The sequence below is a fragment of the Macrobrachium nipponense genome, chromosome 31 (genome assembly GCF_015104395.2).
Source record: "Macrobrachium nipponense isolate FS-2020 chromosome 31, ASM1510439v2, whole genome shotgun sequence".
NCBI lineage: Eukaryota > Metazoa > Arthropoda > Malacostraca > Decapoda > Palaemonidae > Macrobrachium > Macrobrachium nipponense.
Window position 1 is genome coordinate 56,263,228 of NC_061093.1, and position 20,773 is coordinate 56,284,000.

Genomic DNA, 20,773 nt, shown 5'->3' on the forward strand with positions numbered 1-20,773 from the left:
TTACAGAATTAAATAAAACTATGTAATCAAATCGGGTCTTTTTACTCAAACCTTAACTTTAGTCATCAAAGCTGGTTTACTGTACAGCGTGTGATGCTGTATGAAACTCTCAGCCACAGCCCTGTGGTGGTCTTGTGTTGTTGGCACCTATTACATATTCGCTGGTAATATAAATACCAACCCACTGAGAAAAAGAAGAGAAGAATACCAGAATACTTACTGGAGAAAACATGGCAACTCAGACAGAGAAAATCTTAAAAAATATCTTGTTCAAGTCCGAACTTTATCATAAGCTTTTCCTGTTCTTTATATACTTCTTCCTCATCTCCACCCTCTCCCTCCCTCTCTCTCTCCCTATCCTATCCCTAGCTACCGAAAGTATTACCGTGGGATTATTAAAGACAAAATTGGCAACTCAAACGAGGAAGACCTGTCACCTAGCAATCTACTGAACTTAAAGAACTCTCGCGACGCTTAAAACAGCTCAGTCAGTCATGAACTGTGGTTGCAGTCAGTAGCACATCATCGCGCGGAAAGTACCGTTTGTGAATTCTCGGATATGTTGTGCTAGCTAAGGTGAGTTTAAGTCACTTTACTAACTATGGTATATTTAATTGTCCATTAATTTATTGTTATTAAAGACATGCGTTCAATTAAATCAATAATCATTAGTTATTATATTTACATCATTACAATTAACGTCAGATTTGTGTTAATTTATAGTCATTTATTCCTCTGAAATATATATATATATATATATATATATAATAATATATATATATATATATATATATATATTTAGTAATAATAATTCTATTGACTAATGAAGTATACCACTGAGTAGTGTTATACCCATAGTATATATATATACTATATATATATATATATATATATATATATATATATATATATAGATATATATATATATATATATATATATATATATATATATACTATATCCAGTATATATATATATATATATATATATATATATATATTTTTTCTGTGTGTATTCATGTGACCAATGGGAAATGAAGTCGTGTTCCGGAACGGGTGCGATAGTAATAATAATCATTTATAAATGCCAAGAGCGGGAGACAGTTATTTATGTTTTGCTTTTGTTTCTGAAAAGGAAGCAGCCTCTCTCTCTCTCTCTCTCTCTCTCTCTCTCTCTCTCTCTCCCCGATTTGTTGTTTTGTTTTAATTTAGCTGGCCTTATGCCAGCACGGGCTCTTGCTCCTAGAGCAGCCCGTAAACAACACTCCGATTGGAGCGGTAAAGGGATAACTGTATAAAAAAGATTATTCATTTTATACACAAACAACCGGAGCCCCATAACCTAATCATTTTCTCATAAGAATATCGTGACTTATGAAATCAAATACTTCATTTATATCAACAAAAACCCGTTTCTGAATAACAATTGGTTCTATGCAACGTAAAAACACCATACAAACAAGCAATGCATCAACAAAAGCATGATATAACGAATTACTCATATTATGGTGCAGGGCTATTTCTTTTAAACATTAGACGGACAGAAATAGCTGAATGGCCAACTCTAAAAACAGGCTATTTGTCACTCATAGATATTATCGGTTTTATTCTATCTAAAAATACGATGAACACCGATGAAAACACAACATGTCGGTAATGATTTGGATCTCGATATGTCTCCAAACTTGTCTTGAATAATACTAGTGATTAAACCTCGTAACATACTGAAAGGAATGTAGGTTAACGATGAAAAACAAAGCCAAGAAATAGCCTTAGAGAAAAACTCATTACGATAATCAAGGCTCACTCGAACCCTATATATACCTGGTTTGAGGCTATTATTGATAGATAAGATAGGCAGATAGATAGACTGTATACCTGGTCTAAGGCTATTAATAGATAAGGTAGAAAGGCAGATAGATAGACAGATACCTTGAGCATAAGGCATCTGTTCAAGTTAAGTGCCAGCGGTCTCATATACTTGGTAACCTCCAGACCTAGTACTTGGTAACCTTAGACCTAGTGCTTGGTAACCTCCTGGACCTAGTAGTAATTGGTAACCTCCTAGACATAGTAGTACTTGGTAACCTCCTAGACCTAGCATTAATTGGTAACCACCTAAACCTAATACTTGGTAACCTCCTAGAGTGACTAGACCTAGTGCTTGGCAACCTCCTAGACCTAGTACTTGTTAACCTCCTAGAGCGACTAGATCTATAATACTTGGTAACCTCCTAGACCTAGGCGACAATTAAATAAGGGCTGCGACCGTCTTTTGATAAATATGGGAAGCAAAGTCAGTACTACGTTGCGCTGATAACGGTCTCCACGGTCTGACAAATCATAAATGATGAACTTGCGTTTTGCTAAACCCCGTCCCATGAGGCTAAAAATGACAGGCCCGGGAATGAGGCGTGAAGGCGCTGGTGACGACGTATAGGTTATGCAGATCATTAAAAGAAAGGAGTCAGCTATTTTCTCAAAACCTGGATGTCACGATATGACTCCAGGTGTCGTGGTTCACAGAGTACTTTCGATGACGATGTCACCCATTCTTTCATAGCAGATAGTTTTCTAGGGCGAAATGCTTTCAGATGCGGATGATTGACTTTTCAGGTGAGTGTGTTGCCCTTTCATCGTCAACTGATAGATAGACATAAAGAGTAATGTGATAGATAGACATAAATAATGTGCTGCTGTTCTAGAAGAACAGCTCTCATAGAAACACTATAGCGTAAGTGTGCCATTCGATTTGCAAGAGTTCTTCATGAGATTATATATATATATATATATATATATATATATATATATATATATATATATATTATATATATATATACGTATATATATATATATATATATATATATATATATATATATATATATATATATATATATAGTATGCATTTATATTTATATGTAGAATACAACTTGATATGGATCTAAATATTCCCATGGTGGCATAGAATATATGCCTCTGTTATCGTGATGAGTTTCGTCACCTCAATGATTGTAATAATAATAATAATAATAATAATAATAATAATAATAATAATAATAATAATAATAATAATAACAATAATAATAATAATAATAATAATAATAATAATAATAATAATGGAATTTAATATTACGCAACCCTGTTTTGGATATTTGTGATCAACAAGCTTTTGACCATTTCAAGGGCGATCAATCATTTTGAGGAATAAATTATTCTCCTTCCTTTATCTATCCCAGAGGTATACTAAGGTAAAATGAAACTAGCGTCTTGTGGACGCTTCAATGAGTCTCCATACAGCGCATCCCTTTATATTGGAGCCTATGTAACTGGCAGTAACATTTTCCATTGCTTCAGCTTAAATATTTAACCTCCTTAACTCCATGTTTTGGTTTTCATCCCAACTGATTAGATTTTTATACTCAGCTCTTATGTTTTAGTCTTGCTTCGAGAATTAACAATAACAATTCTACTTCACTGTCTGCAAGGTTATATAGCCTTATCAGTCCCATTTCTAAACCCTCACCATCCAGATCGAACGCCATCAGCTCTTAAATTTGTGCTCAACTTAAAAAATTACCCTTAACAACTCAAAGGTGAGAGCTATATCATCTCCATTTCCGCCTAAACTTTAAAAAAAATGCCGTCAACACTACCATATCTGCCTTCATCCCCAATGATTAAAGCCCCCATACACTGAACGATTGTCGTTAGACGATCATTCTCCATACCGATTCCAGTCTGAACAAAGATTTTGTTTCGAGAAGACATATGGCATCATCTCTAGAAGAGAGCGCGCGATAACGTTATATCGGCAGACAAACCCATACATTGAACGATCTGTGTATGACAGACTTAAGTCGCAAGCCAGTAACCTAGACAAGCCCATACACAGTGTTTTTGCGAACGATACAGACAATCAGTCGTTCAGATAATGTTCAGTGTATGGGACCCTTCAGAGCCAACGGCCATACCAGTTGAAAGCACTGCTTCACGTCCCAATGATTTTAGACTCATAGCCTCAATTTTTTTTTATTTATTTATTTATTTTTTGTACTTCAAAGGAATTAAGAAATGGCGAAGCCCCCTTTTCGACATGGATCCTGGACATATTACGCGGCCATACCAGCGCTTTTCCTCTTCGTCTACGCTTACACGGTAGGCCGAAGCTGGTCTCCAGTGTCGACGGTCTGTATCACCGGCAGCCAGACGGCCCATCTGGCGTTCAGATCTCACGCTTCTGACAGCGACAACCGAAGTCTCGGAGTCACCAAGGTAGTTGCGAAGTCATCTCCTGGTGACAGCGTGGACGTAAGTACTCATCATCAGATTTAGTGATATTTCATTCTGTATCGAATCGCCGCGCACGATTTCTTTTTTCTTTCTTTTTTGAAAACTGATTTTTTTCTATTATTAGAAAAATATTACATATCATTTACATAAGTAAGATGTTACAAAATATTACAAAAATGTATACCTACAATTTTTACAAATTACCATGGATCTTTTTTTTTATTATTATCAACTGAAATGAATTATTCTTAAAGTCATCCATAGAATGTCTGGGAGGTCTGTGATTATCATTGGGTTAATTATTATCAAGTTATATCTTTAATGACAGCATTAGTGTAGAAACCCTTTTGCCATTACTGTAAGGCGACCATTTTTTTTTAACTGGAATGAATTATTCTTAAAGTTATCCATAGAATGTCTGGGAGGTCTGTAATTTATCATTGGGTTAATTATTACACAGTTATACCTTTAATGACAGTAGCATTAGTATGGAAACTTTTGCTATTACTGTAAGGCGACCATTTTTTTTTCTCTCCTTTTTTTTTTAAACTGAAATGAATTATTCTTAAAGTCATCCATAGAGTGTCTGGGAGTTTTGTGATATCTATCATTGGTTTAATTATTACCAAGTTATATCCTTAATGACAGCACTAGTATGGAAGCTCTTTTGCCATTACTGTAGGGTGACCAGTATTGTGAAATTGCTTTTCATAATTACGAGACTTTTGTGTATAAAACCTCCATTCATATCAGCAGTGATATTTCCATTCTGAAACAGCATTTCATAATCATGTGGCTTTTAGTTTTGAATTGATTTTCTGTAACCATGACAAATGACAGCAACGACATCTAACAACGCTTTCGCTTTACCATGACAGGACCTGCCTTGGTGGGACGGTGGGAGGTGTCTCCAAGACGGGGACGGAAGCTGGCGGCCGAAGGACCCGTCCCACGAGATCTCGCGCCCTAGGAGACTGCGCGGCGTGAGGGGCACGTGCGGTCGTAGGGCGTTCGCAGATGGCGACCACCAGCAGGTCATCAGTTACTCACTCTTCGGTAGCAACCCTGGATACTGGGTGGGGCTTTCAGAATCTCTCTCCATGGTAAGAATTACATATACATATATATATATATATATATATATATATATATATATTATATATAATATATATATATATAATATATCAACTGATCAACTGTACCACAAGGAATATGAACCACTGGGTATAAAATCCTGACATATCGTCTTGATAACTAAGACATCTTTCATACGGCTGATACATATTGACTGATATTTACAAGTTTATAGGGACAATCTATATGTATATGCATACACATATATACACAAGTATGCCATTTTCAAGATGCACCTTGCTTGACAAGGAAAAGAATTACTGATAAGAATCACTGAGGACGAAAACCAAAGACTTTTTTTTTCAGAATCTCGTTCCAGAGTAAGAATAATAGACGCTCTATGTTCTTCAAGGTGAAAATAGTGATTTTTTTCCAGAATCAGTCTCGGGGTAAATATAGCTAACAAAAGTTCTTTCAGAAACGTTTATTTTACAGAATTTCTCTCCGGGATGAGAATCATTGTAAATATTTTCAGAATCTCTCTGTCTCCTATGAAAGAATTATTTAGGAAAAAATTCCAGAATCTCTCGTGTGTAAGAATAATAGAAAAATATTTTATATAAAAAATCACTCATCCTTTCAATCTGTCTCCTATAATCTCTCACCAGCGTAATAATTGCAGACAAATGATGACAAACCTCAAACACTTTTCAGTACCTTTCGAAAATCATTCTGACCCCCTTTCGCTCTTAACTGTGTTACACAACTACCTCATTTCGACATTCGTGGTGATTCTTGAACTAATGTGTTTGAGGGAATAGAAGTGGAAAGTGAATTCAGTGATAAAAAAAAATCAGGTTGCTAAGTTAAAGTCAGAAAAGAGAGAAGGAAATGAAGCCGAAGAGTAAATCATGCGTCTAAGGTTCCGAGTTCAGCAGGAACTCATAGCAACAACAATGGGACTCGCTCATAAACATGATGACTTAGCTGACGATTTGGGGAAAGTGATGCGCGGAAGACTTTCGACCACGCTCTCTTGTGTGAATAACTGCTTTAGAAATGGAACCGCATTCGCTATCAATCACTGCAGGTGGTGGGGGGGCCACCCCTTGCCACAATTACTCTGCAGAAATTGATCATCTTTGGATTGCATAGTTGCAACGCCTTTCCTTCCTCGTGTTGCAAAACTTTGCAGTTCTCTTCCTCCTTCGGGTTTCTTGCTTGACTCTCACGGCGGCCAGGACAATAAAGACAATAAATATCCGTTTCTTTTCCTTTCTCTTGTTTTCGTTTGGGGCTTGGCTACGAAAGGGTGTGTCAGATGTCACGATTGCATTAACTTTTGTTTCTAGATCTTGAAGTATTTTAAGAGCTGGGGAAGTATAAAGAGTAACCTGGACTTCGGAAATAACTTGCACGCGCGTGAGCGTGTGTGCGCGTGTGTGTGTTTTAAGATTCATTAATGACATATGCAATATATCACCCTCACCTGTCTATTATTACATTGATAAAATTTTTCTCAAACAAAGTTACGATTGAAATTGCTTATCATTTCATTATATCGTTAAAGTTGTGGCTCTTATACGCTATGTATTGTGTATTGGAAGTTCATGATGTCCTCAGATAAGGATAAAAATCTAGTTTGAATGAATGTCGGTAAATTTCCACCTGCGAAACTATAGCTGGTTCACTTAAGGTAGAGATTCTTGGATGAGCCCTGTTTGGCGGCCGCTGATTGGCTGGTACCTGTAGGCATAGGCAGCTCCCAGCAATCAGCGGCCGCCAAACAGGGCTCATCCAAGAACAGGGCTCATCCAAGAACAGGCCGCCAAACAGGGCTCATCTCGCAGGCATAGGGCTCACACAAGATTCTACCTTAAGTGAACCAGCTATAGTAATTCCATGAGTTGGCTATTCTGCAGCCATGTGTTAGTGACTGTTGTAGCAGGCAGCTCTTGGACTCTTTATTTTACTAATTGTGTTTGTTCCAGAGATTTTAGAATATTGATTTCCAAAGGTATGCAGAGAATTCCACGAAATTTCGTGGAGCTTTAATTAGATTCTAGTGTGTATCCAGACGCTTAGGATTTTGTTTCGTAATAACGACATATTTATACACTTTCTGATAGATGCAAGCATTCTTTTTTCAAAGGCGAAGACCCTCTACCCGGGATGGAAAGTGTGGCTTTTCACAGATCCGCGAGGCAAGAGTTCGGTCTTGTGTCCCCTTCTACATAAGCACGAGCACTTCAGAGTGTGTGACGTCACCAACCTGCCCTTTCCCCTCTACAACATCAGCCGAGTATATCCTACCGTGTGGAGGTTGAGTCCCTTGGGAGATCCTACGGTGGATGTCCTGATTGTCAGAGATTCGGATATGAAGGTGAGGTTTTCGTTTTTTGTTTGAGTGTCCCTTTTTTTATTATTAGTATTTCTTATCTAATTATACCATTATGACCCTCTTGTTAATTAAGTGTCCTTTTTTCCATTTCTTATCTACTTATTACCATTATAACCTTCTTGTTAAAAAATCCACAATATATTATATTTCTAAATATTTTAATATATGATTGTGGATTTTTTTAACAATTTGTTTTCACGAGACTGAATTGCTTAACATTATAACCTTCGTTACGATCACCTTCTATACGATCACTGTCATTATTTTCGCCGCTTATGTTTTTATAGAAAAGCAATTTTGTTTCTTTTTAAAAACTCGAAACGCCTATAGCGATGATCGCAAGCAAAAACCTCGAAATGCAATTGTGAAGTGTTGTAATCTGTCACTGGTTTGTTAAAAGCATTTTTATCAGCTGAATCATTCCCAGTTCGCTTTTTTAAACGGTGACTTAGTCATTTTTTTTTTCCACACCAACACCGCGCGAAAGTTATTTATGGGATGCTGGAACCAGTCAGTGGAACACTTCCCATACTGTTCGATTTAAGTGTCTCCCAGCTCTTGGGGGACCTTGTGTAAACACTTTTTAGCCTTTTGCTGAAACCACTGCGGCAGTGAAGTGTTTTGAATGAATATTTGAATATGACCTCCTCGTTTTTCTAAATTACGTTTAGAATCAGACTCTTTTTCAATATATGATTTGAACGTCTCACATCTTTGTCAATGCATTTTAAAAACTGCCAGACAAGTGCTTCAAAAAAATAATTCAAATACATATTAAACTCGTCATAAAAGTGGTTCAAATATATTATACAAACTTGTCATGTGAGCGCTTCGCATATATTCTAAAGTTTGCGTTTTCAAAATTTTCTTATTTTAAATATTTTTTAGATTTTATCAGGTGTACACAATCTCGTCCTATTTTTTTTCAAGTGCGTTTTAAATTTATTATTTCTCGAAATATAAGTTTTAACTAGTCAGTTTCAAATAATTCTATACTAATTTCCATTAAATCTGGTATAGCAAAAGAGATGGACTTGATGTTATCTCAAATTTCAGAAACAAAAACCAAAAATCATAGTTTTCCCAGTTTCAAGGTGTTTATAGTCTTTCGATTTCATGGGGTTTCAGTTTGTCATTAACAGACCAAAGCTTTTCATAGTATCTAGCTAAAGAACTGTATAGAATGTACAGTACGCGTAAAGTATTTGTTAATATCTATCTCTGTTGATTTACTGATAGTCTTATTCTTTTCTTACTTTCTTTAAAATATACTTTTGACATAAAAGATTTAAAGTTAAAACTCAAGCCGTTTTTCACATAGTTACGTTCTGTTTCCTAGAAGCTTGCTTATTGAGTTTGATGTTACAATTTTGCCTTTTGAATGTTTGTAGTATTCTAATACTGATGAAAATAAAATAACAACAAAGAAATGTTAAAAGCACATCCGTAATTTAAGTAAGTTTTATCAGGTCTCATGAATAATAGTAATAACAATAATAATAATAATAATAATAATAATAATAATAATAATAATAATAATAATAGGGCGACTCACTGTCCCCACTACTCTTCGTAGTAGCCATGATTCCCATGACAAAAGTACTACAGAAGATGGATGCCGGGTACCAACTTAAGAAAAGAGGCAACAGAATCAACCATCTGATGTTCATGGTTGACATCAAGGTGTATGGTAAGAGCATCAAGGAAATAGATACCCTAATCCAGACTGTAAGGATTGTATCTGGGGACATCAGGATGGAGTTTGGAATAGAAAAATGCGCCTTAGTCAACATACAAAAAGGCAAAGTAACGAGAACTGAAGGGATAAAGCTACCAGATGAGAGCAACATCAAACACATAGATGAGACAGGATACAAATACCTGGGAATAATGGAAGGAGGGGATATAAAACACCAAGAGAATGAAGGACACGATCAGGAAAGAATAATATTGCAGAGACTCAAGGCGATACTCAAGTCAAAACTCAACGCCGGAAATATGATAAAAGCCATAAACACATGGGCAGTGCCAGTAATCAGATACAGCGCAGGAATAGTGGAATGGACAAAGGCAGAACTCCGCAACATAGATCAGAAAACCAGGAAACATATGACAATACACAAAGCACTACACCCAAGAGCAAATACGGACATACTATACATAACACGAAAGGAAGGAGGGAGAGGACTACTAAGTATAGAGGACTGCGTCAACATCGAGAACAGAGCACTGGGGCAATATCTGAAAACCAGTGAAGACGAGTGGCTAAAGAGTGCATGGGAAGAAGGACTAATAAAAGTAGACGAAGACCCAGAAATATACAGAGACAGGAGAATGACAGACAGAACAGAGGACTGGCACAACAAACCAATGCACGGACAATACATGAGACAGACTAAAGAACTAGCCAGCGATGACACATGGCAATGGCTACAGAGGGTAGAGCTAAAGAAGGAAACTGAAGGAATGATAACAGCGGCACAAGATCAGGCCCTAAGAACCAGATATGTTCAAAGAACAATAGACGGAAATAACATCTCTCCCATATGTAGGAAGTGCAATACGAAAAATGAAACCATAAACCACATAGCAAGCGAATGCCCGGCACTTGCACAGAACCAGTACAAAAAGAGGCCTGATTCAGTGGCAAAAGCCCTCCACTGGAGCCTGTGCAAGAAACATCAGCTACCTTGCAGTAATAAGTGGTACGAGCACCAACCTGAGGGAGTGATAGAAAACGATCAGGCAAAGATCCTCTGGGACTATGGTATCAGAACGGATAGGGTGATACGTGCAAACAGACCAGACGTGATGTTGATTGACAAGGTCAAGAAGAAAGTATCACTCATTGATGTCGCAATACCATGGGACACCAGAGTTGAAGAGAAAGAGAGGGAAAAAGTGGATAAGTATCAAGATCTGAAAATAGAAATAAGAAGGATATGGGATATGCCAGTGGAAATTGTACCCATAATCATAGGAGCACTAGGCACAATCCCAAGATCCATGAAAAGGAATCTAGAAAAACTAGAGGCTAAAGTAGCTCCAAGACTCATGCAGAAGAGTGTGATCCTAGAAACGGCGCACATAGTAAGAAAAGTGATGGACTCCTAAGGAGGCAGGATGCAACCCGGAACCCCACACTATAAATACCACCCAGTCGAATTGGAGGACTGTGATAGAGCAAAAAATAAATAAATAATAATAATAATAACATACAAAAAGGCAAAGTAACGAGAACTGAAGAGATAAAGCTACCAGATGGGAGCAACATCAAACACATAGATAAGACTAGATACAAATACCTGGGAATAATGGAAGGAGGGGATATAAAACACCAAGAGATGAAGGACACGATCAGGAAAGAATATATGCAGAGGCTCAAGGCGATACTCAAGTCAAAACTCAACGCCGGAAATATGATAAAAGCCATAAACACATGGGCAGTGCCAGTAATCAGATACAGCGCAGGAATAGTGGAATGGACGAAGGCAGAACTCCGCAGCATAGATCAGAAAACCAGGAAACATATGACAATACACAAAGCACTACACCCAAGAGCAAATACGAACAGATTATACATAACAAGAAAGGAAGGAGGGAGAGGACTACTAAGTATAGAGGACTGCGTCAACATCGAGAACAGAGCACTGGGGCAATATCTGAAAACCAGTGAAGACGAGTGGCTAAAGAGTGCATGGGAAGAAGGACTAATAAAAGTAGACGAAGACCCAGAAATATACAGAGACAGGAGAATTACAAACAGAACAGAGGGCTGACACAACAAACCAATGCACGGACAATACATGAGACAGACTAAAGAACTAGCCAGCGATGATACATGGCAATGGCTACAGAGGGGAGAGCTAAAGAAGGAAACTGAAGGAATGATAACAGCGGCACAAGATCAGGCCCTAAGAACCAGATATGTTCAAAATACGATAGACGGAAATAACATCTCTCCCATATGTAGGAAGTGCAATACGAAAAATGAAACCATAAACCACATAGCAAGCGAATGCCCGGCACTTGCACAGAACCAGTACAAAATGAGGCATGATTCAGTGGCAAAAGCCCTCCACTGGAGCCTGTGCAAGAAACATCAGGTACCTTGCAGTAATAGGTAGTACGAGCACCAACTGAAGGAGTGATAGAAAACGATCAGGCAAAGATCCTCTGAGACTAAGGTATCAGAACAGATAGGGTGATACGTGCAAATAGACCAGACGTGACGTTGATTGACAAAGTCAAGAAGAATGTTTCACTCTTTGATGTCGCAATACCATGGGACACCAGAGTTGAAGAGAAAGAGAGGGAAAAAATGGATAAGTATCAAGATCTGAAAATAGAAATAAGAAGGATATGGGATATGCCAGTGGAAATTGTACCCATAATCATAGAAGCACTAGGCACAATCCCAAGATCCCTGAAAAGGAATCTAGAAAAACTAGAGGCTGAAGTAGCTCCAGGACTCATGCAGAAGAGTGTGATCCCAGAAACGGCGCACATAGTAAGAAAAGTGATGGACTCCTAAGGAGGCAGGATGCAACCCGGAACCCCACACTATAAATATCACCCAGTCGAATTGGAGGACTGTGATTGAACAAAAAAAAAAGAATAATAATAATAATAATAATAATAATAATAATAATAAACTATAGGCTGAAGTAGCTCCAGGACTCATGCAGAAGAGTGTGATTCTGGAAACGGCGCACATAGTAAGAAAAGTGATGGACTCCTAAGGAGGCAGGATGCAACCTGGAACCCCACACTGTAAATACCATCCAGCCGAATTGGAGGACTGTGATAGACAATAATAACTAATATAATAATAATAATAATAATAATAATAACAATAACTAATAATAACTAAATGTTGCAGTTCATGGAACGAGAGCAGACCGCTGTTCTGGAATGGTTGTCGTCCAGCAAGATGTTCCACTTGATGAGAGACCACCCAGGTCACCTGGCGCAAATTTTGGCTGGCATGTGGGGCGCCAGATGGGACATCCATAGCCAGAGGAATAAGTCGTCCACCGACTTCGTGGCGAGGCTGCTCTCGTCCAGCCCCCCGTCTCTGGAAGCCCTCCAGAAGATGAGGAACAGGATGCTCGTGATGGCCTCGAAAAATCTGTACCACGGGATTGATCAGGCGATACTGAAGGTGAGACGAGTTCCTTTCCTGTCGTTCCGTGGGCTTTGAAGTTTTATTAAGCCTTATCGTGACCCATTGCTTCTTTTCCCAGGCGGCTAAGGTTGTGTTTTTGCTAATTAATGCATGTTTTTTTTTTATTATTAATATGACCAGGACGTTCAGCCTACGTTCAACCTTTCTACCAGGTGTGAGACCTGCATGAGTTTTTAAGTTATCATAACAGTCTTGAGGAGGAGACAGGTGAACAAGACAAGACGCCATGCTATCATTTGGAAGCAGTTTGAATTTTCAGATAATATCTAACGATATAAGTTTTCTCGATCTATTTCGTCTTTAGCAAAGCTCCAGTCACTATAAATTATTCCCACCAGTTGCTGATTTTATTTCGTAGCATATATTGCTTTTATCGAATTCAGACAATTTAGAAAGGCTCTAAAAAAAAAAAAAAAAAAAAACAAAAAAAAAAAAAAAAAAAAAAAAAAAACTTGTCTTCATTTGAATCCACAGAGGGTGCTATGGCCGGAGATGGTTGGCAACGTCGTGGCCCACGACAGTTATTACTGCACGAAATTCCCTTCCGGATGGAGACCGTGGCCCACTCGGCGACACAATGGCACTTTCGTAGGAAACACTTGGTTAGTTCACTTCAGTTTCATATTCCATCGAGGTATGAGAGATGTGTATTTCTGTATTTCTGGTGATAGAAGTTCATCACTCTCGACGTGGTTCGGAAGTCACGTAAAGCCGTTGGTTGGTCCCGTTGCTGAATAACCACTGGTTCCATGCAACGTAAAAACACCATACAAACAAACAAACACTTCAGTTTTATAGGTCCAAAGAAAGTAGGATCTAGTTAGATTCACAGACATTTTTATCTGTTCCTCAGAAACTGGCATGGCATGGGCCTATAGGTTCAGTCCCCACTATCAGAAAAAAATTTAGGAAATATTTAAAATCGTTTAGGCTTTTTGCAGTGTCACCAAAAAAAAAAATAAATAAAAAAATAACAAAAAAAAATAAAATCCAAGCCCACTGCGCCTAAAAGTGGCAGAAAAGGGCTAATTTAACTAACGGATTTTTTTCGCTGTTTTTTAAAAATAGTACACTACTGCTAAACTCAATGTCTGTCAGAAAATAACAGAAATTAAGAGTTCAATAAAGTTATCAAGTTCGGGAGATGACCAAATTCAATAGGTAAATTCAAAGTTCAGTTATTCATTGAGTAAAAAAAAAAAAAAATAAAAAAAAAGTACCAAAAGTTCACAAAAGTTGACATACTAAGTTCCAGAAGGTAGAAGGATATTGCATGCAAGGTTCTGATGGCGTCTTAGCTTGATTACAGATTATTATCACCCACTTAATGTCGCAATTTTTCGCTATCCGTGTCATGCAGAAACTACAAGATTGCTGGAAAGCCGAAGATTAAAAATGAAATGCATATATTTCTAACAGTATGATTTAGTCATAAATATATTAATGGTAAACGAAATCTAGTAGATGTTTACTTTTTTTCTCAGTGAAAAGAAGTTGACTCTCCTTATATAAAGATGATTATTCTCGTTACTTCTACTGATATTATACAGGGTGTCCATAAAGTCTCAGTACCATTACAAGCAATAAATACTTTCAATGGTACTGGGACTTTATGGACACCCTGTATTTTGGCAAATATTGTCATTCAGTTGTGGATAGATTTTTTTTCCTGTGACTCACTCGTTTGCCACTGAAACTACTTTTTATATTTTTTTAAAAATAACCAAGTTTCCTAGGCGGACTTCATGTTCTTTGTTTGTGCCGATTGCTGGTTTTTCGTTAGTTTTCACCATAAAATTCCAGTAGGGTTAGCCACAGCCTTACCCACAATTTCCAGGTACTACCAGGGATTTCCAGAACATATAACTGCTGTCATAGTTACTGCACTGTTTCCTTATGTGCCAAGGATTTCCATTACGTATACCAATAGGCACACTCATTGATTTGTCTTTTCCATGTTCCATGAATTTCCAGGACATAGGTATACCAAGGATTTCTTTGAGCATAACTGCATGCACCGCATCGTCATTACCTTTACCGTTCCAGTCAATAAGGACTTCCAGGACGTATAACTATACTGGCATAATCATTACCTCATCTTTTCCAGGTACAGAGAATTTCCAGGATGTGCAGCTTCAGGTAGTCATTGTTTTATCCTTTCCAGGTACAGAGGAAGACAGACGCCCTTAACTGCCAAGTGTCCCCGTGAATGCCGACCTCCCGACCATCTGATTGGGAGTACTGTTAATGACGTCGTTTCCAATTCATAAGGATTGGAGTCTATGTCTCTAAGGGCTGCTCTATGAGCAAGGGCCCGTGCTGGCATAAGGCCAGCTTAGTCTACAACAACAACAACACCAATATATGTCTTCGTTACACGGGAAAAAGCCTGGATTTCTGAAAGGTTTTCAGATCCAGACGCCAAGTAAACTTTATTTTTTTATTTTTTCTTGTCAATAGCGACCACTAAGTAAAAGTGATCTCAAAATGTTTCGTTGTATAATATTATGCGGTGTTGAATTTTTTGTTATCTTTCTCTCTGAATATAATAGATATATAGGTGTAGATACATTGTTGCAAATCTAGTCCCAGAGAACACGTTCTCTTCCACCACAAAATACACTCTGTCACCTACGCTGTGAATCTCAAAAGTGATACCACCCTTTTTTTCCCCATGTTTTAACTTCCTAACTAGCTTAAGAGAAACGTATGGTATATGATCTCAATAAATATTTGTTAGAAATCTACATCACAAGAGCTTAAATCCTGTCTCCCCTGTGTCCTCTCAAATCATTATCACCCACTCAGTCATTTTTCTCCAGCCATGTCACGCAAAAACTACAAGATTGGCTCGATTGTTATTCATGTCCTGAATAATGAAAACAATAATGAAAACCAGAAAAGTTCCTCGTAAAGGTATGAATGGCTGAGACTGGAACATCCTTATAAATCGTTGTTATTGTTTGTAAATTAGCCAAAATGACCACACCCGGAGAAGTTAATACTGTTTGCGAATTATTAGTCCTCCTTATTGCTGGATTCAGTAACCTGACATTAATAATACACTTGTCTGTCTTTGGAGTTACAACAGTGGTGAGTAACTGAGGAATTTGAGTACTTTCGTAGTTTATTTTACATTTTTCAAGCTCACACTAGTAATGTGAACAATGCAATGAGATAATCAAATCGTATTGATTTAAACTTAAAAGGTATAATAAAAATCTCCCATGGCCTAAGATGAACACTAATGAATGCAATTATTAAATACTAATAATGGGTGGTTAAGGATGTATAACTATTCATTTGTTAAGTCTTATAAATAAACATATCGTTTAAATATATTGCCTTGTTCAGTAATGCTGAATAAATACGAGCTTCGATTACGTAGCAATTCTAAATGAATATTAACGTGTTGCTGTTTAAGCTGGTTAACGGTGCTCAAGACTTCGTTGGATAAATTAGTTACGCGATTCTTAACTACCGTTCAAGTCGTGTCGTTATCCATTATTAGATGAAACAAAGTGATTAATTATTATTAAATATCTATTCGTAATAAAATGAAGTCATATTTGTATAAACTGAAATAATCTATATAATAACTCTTAATATTCACGAATAGGAAATAAGTTAGAATTGCGTACGAGACAACATTGGCTTTTCACGACTATATGGCTTAGCCTAGAGCAGCAAACGTCAGTAACGGTGTAACCACTAACCAGTTGGCTTGGGACACTACTTCGACATAGGTGGTGTTATGGTGTATAAGAAACTCCTCCGCCTCTGGAGCCATTCAGAAAGGAACCAGATAAGTCCAATAATATGTTTGTTATTTCATAGGCTTAAATATTAAACATCTCTATATTGAGGGCTTGCCTAGTGAATTTCGACTGCAATTTACGAAGCAGTCGGTAGGTCACCATGGGTTGTCGGTTAATTAATTTAAATGTTGCATGCCAGAGAAGAAAAGGGGTTCAGCGGCGTGGTTGGTATGGTATTAGCGTCCCACCTCGGTGGTCGCGGGTTCGATTTTCGGCCATTCCATTGAGGAGTGAGAGATGTGTATTTCTGGTGATAGAAGTTCACTCTCGACGTGGTTCGGAAGTCACGTAAAGCCGTTGGTCCCGTTGCTGAATAACCACTGGTTCCATGCAACGTAAAAGCACCATACAAACAAACAAAAGGGGTTCAGCTTCTTTCTACAGACGGTATTTATACAGTATATTTTGTTACAGTTAAGGGAAAATAACCTAGCTAATTGATTCTTGGTGGTTGTTTAAAAGCTTATTGAGTGTTTAGCCATATGTGTGATATTGACAAGATAAGTGGTGCCTAAAGATACGGAGATGGCGTTTTAGATCCCGTGGAGTTTTATGCGACTATTCGAATTTTTATCTTATCCAAAAGGTCCTTGGCTCTGTTAATCCATATAATCGAAAGATTGCTGTATGTACATATTGTCAGCTTTTCATTCAAACTGCTTTTGGAAACACCTGACTTACTGTAGGCCTAAGAAAAGGAGGTTATAGTCTATCATTTAAATTCAAAGCATTTTTTTAAATATCAGCAGTTAGTTTCTATTGCTTCGTAAAAAATAATAATAAATAAATGAGTGAAATGTGACGAGAAAAATCCAAGTCAGCAATATAGCCAATTGAGGTGATTTGGAGGTCGACAGGCTAGGGGACATTCTTTGTCCAGCGTGATGTTGGCATATTCTCTACGATATCTGAAAAGAGAGTAAGTTGTAATCATCCTCTAGCAAAAAAGATTGATTATGTATTCAATCAGCCCCCACTCCTGTATCTCATCATATAATCAATCTTCTTCTAGTGATCTCACGAAGGAAAAGTCAGCAGACCACCTTGGATCACACTGCATGTAAAAATCATTTATAAATGTAGACTACAAAGGCCACCTTATAACAAGGTATTAGAAAATGGACGGTATGAGTTGGTTGCGCCCAAATTATTATAGAAATTACTGTAGGAGTACAATGATTGGAGAACTTCATTATAGAATCAGTTTAACAGTTAAATATAAAAAGTATCAGGTAGAAAGTAATGTTGCCGGAGGTTTTGGGGACACTACAAGGAAACATTATTGGGACATGTAGCGGGTACTGTGGACGGTATATCCGTTGGGAACAAAACCTTGAAGGAAGAACTGAAGAAAACTGACCTTGGGAGACCCACGAAAGAGCCGTTGACCCTCTCCGTCGGCCAAGGTCTCCAACCGGAGCTATAGACCTCGCAGTAGAAGCTGTCGTGAGCCATCACTGACCACATCGAAGGCCACAGAATCCTCTGGAGGTTGGAAAAGGGAAACAGTTGCTAATGGATTTACTGCATATATGCATTGAACGTACTCAAAGAGTACTACATACTCCAAACACCCCACTGAAGCCGAGAGAGAGAGAGAGAGAGAGAGAGAGAGAGAGAGAGAGAGAGAGAGAGAGAGAGAGAGAGAGAGAGAGAGAACGCTTGGAGCCACATCCAGATCTACTGAAAAGCTTCCTTTTCAGTAGATCAGTAGTGCTTGAAATGACTTTTTTCTCACCGTAGATATTCATTTGTTTAGAATTTTAATTGTTTTTCACGTGTGTTCATTTCCCCTTATATTTTCCACTGATAGAGGTTCATTCTGCGTTAGTTTGGGTAGAAAGTTAATGATCCCCATAATTTTCTCCATAGAATTATGGCTAATGAAAATAATAACACTAAAAACTAGCGAACTGCGTGAATTTTCTGTTGCTTTAGGCTAGAATTTAGGAAAACGGTAATTTTTCCTTCCACCCATAAACAAGTGTGACTTGGTTGAAGTTTTGTATCGCATGACGTAATTCTGCTTGCATAGTAAACTGACAAAACTCACCGCGAGCAGCACCTGATCAGAGCCGTAAGCCCTGTCATTATATGCCTCGACGAATATCTTGTTTCTGATCCGTCTCAGACTCCTGGCGCGGAGAGCCTGATGCGAGGACGAGAGGCTGTTCTCCTCACGGGACGAGTTACGAGGGAGCGATTGGCGGCCCCATCTGGCTCCCCACATCCCGCCTAAAATGGGTGTGGTGTGCTGGGGGTGGTCTCTCATGACGTGAAATGTCTTCCCAGATTCCAGCCATTCCTGGACGGCCTTCTGTTCGCGCTCTGTCAACTGCGGCAATTTTGAAATTGTTATGCCTGTCCCTCGCAACACTTGAATTCCAAATTGGTACTAAAGGCTAAACGAATCGACTTTGTTAATATTAATAAGATTACAAAGTTATATTGAGCAAACTAAAAGAATATTAATAATAATCAACAAAGTTATATTGAGCAAACTAAAAGAATATTAATAATAATCAACAAAGTTATATTGAGTAAACTAGAAGAACCTATTCAACTGAACTGAAATGGGTAACAGGGAAGCACGTATGAAACCGTTGGAATGTATGGACTTACCTTGGAATCGGAATCCCTGACGAGCAAAGATCCTACCTTGGGATCCCCTAGAGGGGCAATCCTCCAAAACATAGGATTAACCTTAGAAATGTTGGAAAGGGGTTGGGGCAGATTAGTGACATCGCAAATTCGAAGGTGGTCGTGCTTCTGCAACAGCGGACAAAGAACCTTCATCCTGCTTCGTGGATTCGTGTATAGCCAGACTTTCCATTCTGGATACAGGAGTCTCGCCTGCGCTAAACCAATATTGGTGGTTATAAACGATTACCAATCAGCAACAAATAAACTGTTGTCTCTTAAGCAGTTCTCTAATCATCGGGTCATATTGCAATTATTCTCACAACTTGGACAAAAGTAACAATATCGTGCAAACCGGCAGTCGATAAGACCTAAGTAAATGTACACATGGGTATCCATTACAAACAAGCACTGCGTATATACAAGGCAATAAATAGTAGCTGTGGTTGCAAACATCCACAAAAAAATGTTCATATCTACCATTTACATTATTGCTCTTATTATTTTCAAATAGAGATGAACGTGCGACTTAGACAAGAAATTTTACTGGAGAGAAAGAAAAAGAAATTGCAAGGCCTTTTTTGTGAGACTGATATAAATTGCTTTGTACGAACGAGAGCTCTTATACCTTTAACTTCGACTTGCAAAAAAAAAATAAGAACGGAAAGATCCATCCTTACCTGTGACAAAATTTCCGGCAGCCCATTCCAGTAGCCAGGATTCTCTCCATAAAGCGAGAGACTGATGACTCGCTGCTCGTCTCCGTCAGCTGCCGCTCTTTGGCCGCACGTAGTACCTTTCGTCTTCTTGGTCTCGGTTTGGCGAAGGTAAGGATGGAGGGACTTGCAACTTCCCCTGCTGTCGCAGATGCACTGGCCTCCGTCCCACCAGGGGAGTTTGCCCTTTGAGTGATAGTAATGATGGTGATAAAAATAACAATCATGATAGTACTATGGTCCCTGTAGCCCACTGGTTACCAGCCACTCCTCACCAGAAAGAGTTGGGTAACTGGAAAATAGCTAACTTTAGCTGGAGAAGGACTCTCTGATGTCAGATTACCTGCTGGTGACACCATTTCAAATGGAAAAGTCTTAAAGTGGAAATTAATATTAATAATCAGAACCGGTTCTATTTACAGTGTTTACGAACAGCTATGGCTTAGACCTATACCAAAGTGTGTGCATGTATGCGTGCGTGTCTGAAAACATTTCATCAAGGAAATGTCTTGGCTTCACTAACGTGATAGAAAAGGTATGAATGATTGCATGGAGCGTCTCTCTCTCTCTCTCTCTCTCTCTCTCTCTCTCTCTCTCTCTCTCTCTCTCTCTCTCTCTCTCTCTCTCATTTTGAGTTCGTTATTAGAA

The 20,773-nt window shown here is 38.2% G+C and overlaps 2 protein-coding genes across 2 annotated transcripts in view; one reads left to right on the top strand and one right to left on the bottom strand.

The window, feature by feature from the left end:
- Positions 1–493: 493 nt before the first annotated feature.
- LOC135206990 (uncharacterized) lies at positions 494–15,640 on the top strand. The gene is made up of 7 exons (XM_064238605.1): positions 494–576; positions 4,060–4,306; positions 5,167–5,391; positions 7,515–7,745; positions 12,646–12,927; positions 13,426–13,553; positions 15,116–15,640. The coding sequence occupies exons 2-7, from the start codon at positions 4,070–4,072 to the stop codon at positions 15,219–15,221; spliced, it is 1,209 nt and encodes a 402-aa protein (XP_064094675.1). The 5' UTR covers positions 494–576; positions 4,060–4,069; the 3' UTR covers positions 15,222–15,640.
- Positions 15,641–15,884: 244 nt separating this feature from the next.
- LOC135206989 (uncharacterized) overlaps positions 15,885–20,773 on the bottom strand; it is an 8,560-nt gene continuing 3,671 nt past the window's right edge. The window contains exons 3-7 of the mRNA XM_064238604.1: positions 20,090–20,311; positions 19,392–19,622; positions 18,823–19,104; positions 18,130–18,254; positions 15,885–17,677 (exon numbers count right to left, since the gene is read on the bottom strand). Coding sequence (XP_064094674.1) covers positions 17,587–17,677; positions 18,130–18,254; positions 18,823–19,104; positions 19,392–19,622; positions 20,090–20,311 — 951 coding nt within the window. The 3' untranslated portion in view covers positions 15,885–17,586. The remainder of the gene's footprint in view (positions 17,678–18,129; positions 18,255–18,822; positions 19,105–19,391; positions 19,623–20,089; positions 20,312–20,773) is intronic.

Coding starts and splice junctions, on each gene's coding strand:
- LOC135206990 (XM_064238605.1), top strand. CDS start 4,070: ATGGCGAAGCCCCCTTTTCGACATGGATCCTGGACATATTACGCGGCC. Junction 7,746..12,645: donor TCAGAGATTCGGATATGAAG/GTGAGGTTTTCG, acceptor TAAATGTTGCAG/TTCATGGAACGAGAGCAGAC. Junction 12,928..13,425: donor TTGATCAGGCGATACTGAAG/GTGAGACGAGTT, acceptor TTGAATCCACAG/AGGGTGCTATGGCCGGAGAT.